Source organism: Triticum aestivum, chromosome 6B (assembly GCF_018294505.1).
Source record: "Triticum aestivum cultivar Chinese Spring chromosome 6B, IWGSC CS RefSeq v2.1, whole genome shotgun sequence".
Taxonomy (NCBI): Eukaryota; Viridiplantae; Streptophyta; class Magnoliopsida; order Poales; family Poaceae; genus Triticum; species Triticum aestivum.
Genome location: NC_057810.1, coordinates 719,406,360 through 719,410,586, shown reverse-complemented (window position 1 = coordinate 719,410,586; position 4,227 = coordinate 719,406,360). Strand labels below are relative to the sequence as shown.

The 4,227-nt window shown below is 44.9% G+C and overlaps 1 protein-coding gene across 1 annotated transcript; it reads right to left on the bottom strand.

Moving 5' to 3' along the window:
- Positions 1-844: 844 nt before the first annotated feature.
- On the bottom strand, positions 845-3,562 carry LOC123139993 (uncharacterized). Its single transcript, XM_044559725.1, has 3 exons — positions 3,189-3,562; positions 2,851-3,074; positions 845-1,811 (listed from the first exon to the last, which is right to left on the bottom strand). Exons 1-3 carry the CDS (start codon positions 3,460-3,462, stop codon positions 1,134-1,136), a joined length of 1,176 nt encoding a protein of 391 aa, XP_044415660.1. The 5' UTR covers positions 3,463-3,562; the 3' UTR covers positions 845-1,133.
- Positions 3,563-4,227: the final 665 nt, after the last annotated feature.

Below are 4,227 nucleotides of genomic sequence, written 5' to 3'. Positions count from 1 at the left end.
CATGATGGTTATGCTGATATGTACTCCCTCCGTCCGGAAATACTTGTCATCAAACTGGATAAAAGATGATGCATCTAGATGTATTTTAGTTCTAGATAAGTCTCTTTTTATCCATTTTAATGACAAGTATTTCCGGACGGAGGGAGTACCCTGGAAAAAGAACAGGATACATATAACATGCCCATTACCTCATGCAACTCAACAATAAAATCAACTTTATCCACAACATAAGTTGTACCATAAACCACCACCTGATGCCAGCAAAAACCATCAGACTTACTTTTCATTGTAACTATTAATCAATAAGTCCTAAGAATAGAACCAATCATATAAAAAAAGATCCTCATTCAATCCAACAAGGATACCTCCAGAAGTATTACTAATAGGCAACAAGTGCCAAGGGTGAAAAACATCACCAGAGCCAGTTTTTTTTAAAAAGAACGAGAAATGCTTTCGACTCTTGGTTTCTTGACAACCAATAAAATCAGGTTTATGCTTGCTAATTAAGCCCAGACCACGAATATTCCCCAAAACACCTATCATGATGTCTTAAAGAGGTGTATTAGACCACAAGGGCGAGTTTTAATCACATTATCTAACTCAACTCAACCATGGAACCGGCAGTGCTCCCTAGTCCATAGCAAGAAGAAATGCCAATAGGAGGAGTACAAACTCCACTATGAGTGGAAAAAGCATCATCAAGAACACATCACGTAAAGGTATTTCAGGATTTTGAGTAGCAAAATAAAAATGTTGTTGATTTTCTATATCAAACATGTTTTGAATAATTTCAGTTTCTTCAGAGCAATTACCACCAATAACAAGGTCAACAGCAGAAGGATGATTATCCAAAGTAGAACATGGTAGCTCAGTAAAGGACTTATGAAAGTTGCGGGGACCTACAAATTCTTCTTCATTTTGTAAACGACCATTTTGGCACCACACTTGTCCATGCAAACGATGGACGCCACCAAAGCAACTCAACCCATAGCGCTTCTTCGCATCCACACAAAGTTGGCCATGGGATTCGAAGAAACTACAACACATGATTACTACTAGTACAATCTAAACTTCATGTGTTCATGCAACGCCCGAACAAGGCGCACCAGAAGTATATCACAACTCTAACACTGCTAGACAGTACTCTGTCCCTCTGCCTCCCTGAGTAAAGCCAGTGAACCGTAAGGACTATTGGGGCGGTTAACCGGATAGTAGGAAAGAAGCGACCAGGCAACGGTGACTTTCACCTTACACGCGCGGCCAAGATTGAAGGTGCCATAGTTCCTACCAGCTTTCTTGGGCTTGAAAACCTTCCAAGCTTTCTTGGGTTTCACCTCGCCTTGCCACCATGCAACCACACAAACCTTCAGCTCTCCGGTGAATTCGACGGAAGCGACACACCTAGATAGCTGGATCATGCCATCTGCACCAACCTCCACTTCCTTCTCGCTTCCAGAATCGAGTAGAACTACTTTCCTGTCGGCCATACTGGTGGTACAGGCGGAAAATTCACCTCGGACACCGTGTGGCCATGACGACCCATCGACCATTTGCACGCTGATTGTCGCCTCCACGGAGCGAGCAATTTGACTCATTGTAAACTCCAGTGTGCTGAGCTTGCTGATGTATTTCCTATCTGTTGCGCAGGAGAGCTCCAAACAGTTAACAGTGTCATGAGGAACAGCCAGGAAGCTTAAAACTTTATCCCTAGACTCCGTGCTGCCTTCCTTCACTTTTAGCGTAATCTCAAAGTTCATGGCACCCAACATAACAATGGGACGGGTAGGACCTGTCATTACCAAGCACGAATCCTGCATCCAACACCACTAAGTAAGCAAATCGACAGTGTTTCATTCAGTCCTAATAAGATTGGAATAGAACAAATTTTATATATCTGTGGCCAAGAAAAGGAGACAAATTGCACAGTGATTTAGCAGAAAACAAAAGATACACTGTATGATTCAGTAAACAAGTGGAACTTTATCATAAATAAGTTGGACTGGAAGTCTCTGAGGTGGCAACCGCAGAACTAAGTTACACGAAAATTGTTAAGTGCCCATAAACTGAGTTAAGCCAGCAAGCAGCACACACTTGAATGCTACGAAAAACAAATGCGCTTGCTAGTGACTGCGCAGAGTAGTGCAAGACTGGGAGCAAACAACTTTGGAAGAGATTGAATTGATACCCTGAAAAGTTCATCACACTGGACAACATTGAGATGGGTGGATTCTAGGTGAGCAGACAGCGGGTTTAAGGTGCACACAGATTAAAATGGATCGACTTATAAACATTTCAGATGTTTTTCAGCTTAAGGAACCAACATCATTCATTCTTTTAGCTGTTATCTCAGGTGTGTATCGTCCTTTTAGCAGTTGAAATGCATTGATATTATACGAAACTCAAGCTCCTAGAATGACAAAGAAAAGACTTTTTTTTCTCTCTCGAGGAAACGCAAGAGAACTTGCGTTTCATTTCATTGAACAGGAAGACATGGGGGGTGCAGCGCCTTGAGTCAGCCAAAAAAAAAAGGTTCAGTTCACTGCCTTGTAGTTGTATGAATATACGGAATATGATTTCCATGCCGGTACAGACGAGGAATTAGGTGCTGCCATAACGATTTAGAAGTTAGATATGTTGGTTCATACACTGCAATATCAAAAAAGTCCAGCCAGCACCTTCCTTGCTAGAATTGGCTGTGTTGGAGGGGGCTTTTGTTGTATGTAGACAAAGAAGAAGACACAATTGAAGCATACAAAGAAGAAGACACAATTGAAGCATGAACTATGTAGGTGTGCAGAGCAGAGCAATCAACATATGGCAAAAATGAATGACAGAGGTAAGGAACAGAACCTCTTTGGTGAGGGTTTGGCAGTGATCCCTGGAGCGGTGGAAGACGATGTTGCGGTTTCTGTCGACGACGTCGCGCGCGGCGATCATGCCGTAGACATGGATGGGCCAACGCAGGCCCCCTCTGATGTCCGCGACTTTGATGGAGTAGATCTGCAGGGAATCGAGGGGCTGGGCGTAGCCCCCTGGAGCCTCTGCGTCCGTGTAGCGCATGGGCTGAATGGCGGCTGCGCGCGCGTAGACAAACGAAATCTCGTGATCAAATCCTGCTCGCTGCCTGCTACATCGAAATTCCTGCGGCCGACGGAAGGAAGGAAGGTGCTGGGGATGGATTCACTTACTGGTTTCCTCGAAGGAGCCGAATTGGTCGCCCCAGATGGAAATCCAGCTATCGCGGAAGGTGAGGGCCTGCTCGTACTCCCACTCTGCCTCGTACTCCCAGCACTCCTTCTCCTCCGTCGTCCCTGTCGCTCCGCCGTCGGCGGTCCCCTCCGCCTCCATCTCGTCGAGGTCGGCGGCGTTCTCTGGGAGGACGACCCCCTTTCCCGCGGTCCCCGCCTCCATCTCGTCCAGGCCGCCGATCCACTCCGCCTCCACCTCCATCTCCGTCTCCATGTCGGCGAGGTCAAGGTTCCGCTGATTTGGGAAGAGAGGGAGCGGCGGCCAGACGGGACCTCTATAGTAGCTTTTCCTCTCCACGACCTTCCTCCTCTCCTCTAGCTCTTTTTCTTTTTGTGGCAATAGGCACACGGTAATGGGCCAGCCCACTACGTCCAAGAGCTTTTTTAAAAGCCCACTCTCATCTCCTCATATTGCGTAATTTGGATTTCTCAAAAAAAAAACATGTCGTAATTTGGTAGTTTTTCCAATTTTTCGTCCATCTGTTTATTCAAAACATTTTATCTCTTAAATTATGCGTCCAAATCTCGAACCGTTTTCACTGTTGGATTCATTGCATTGATAGGTTTTGGCGAAGTTTTTTCACAAAAAAAAAAGAATAAAAAAAACTGGACGGGAAAACCGAACCGGGAGCACTTTTTCCCCTTTTCGAAAGAGGTACGACCGTTGGGACAAATGATAGCCTGTTGTTTTTCAAGACAAGTGTTAACGGAGTTGAGGAGGTATCAAACCTACTGGAAACATATTGTATGGCATCAGGACAGAGAGTAAACAGGGACAAATCATCTATATTTTTCAGCAAGGGGTGTCCTAATATTGTACGAGCAGCAGTCAAAGGTCATTTGCATGTTCCAAATGAATCTCTTAGTGAGAGGTACTTGGGCATGCCTACTGATGTGGGACAAGCCAAGATGAAGACCTTCAAATACCTTAGTGACAGAGTTTGAGAGAAGGTGACGGGATGGATGGGAAAGCTATTAT

What these genes read in the sequence shown, in the direction of transcription:
- LOC123139993 (XM_044559725.1), bottom strand. Translation starts at nt 3,462, where the DNA reads ATGGAGACGGAGATGGAGGTGGAGGCGGAGTGGATCGGCGGCCTGGAC. An exon ending in CGGCTCCTTCGAGGAAACCA is followed by an intron (nt 3,075 to 3,188) that starts GTAAGTGAATCC and finishes ACGCGCGCGCAG; the next exon opens with CCGCCATTCAGCCCATGCGC. An exon ending in GCCAAACCCTCACCAAAGAG is followed by an intron (nt 1,812 to 2,850) that starts GTTCTGTTCCTT and finishes TGTTGGATGCAG; the next exon opens with GATTCGTGCTTGGTAATGAC.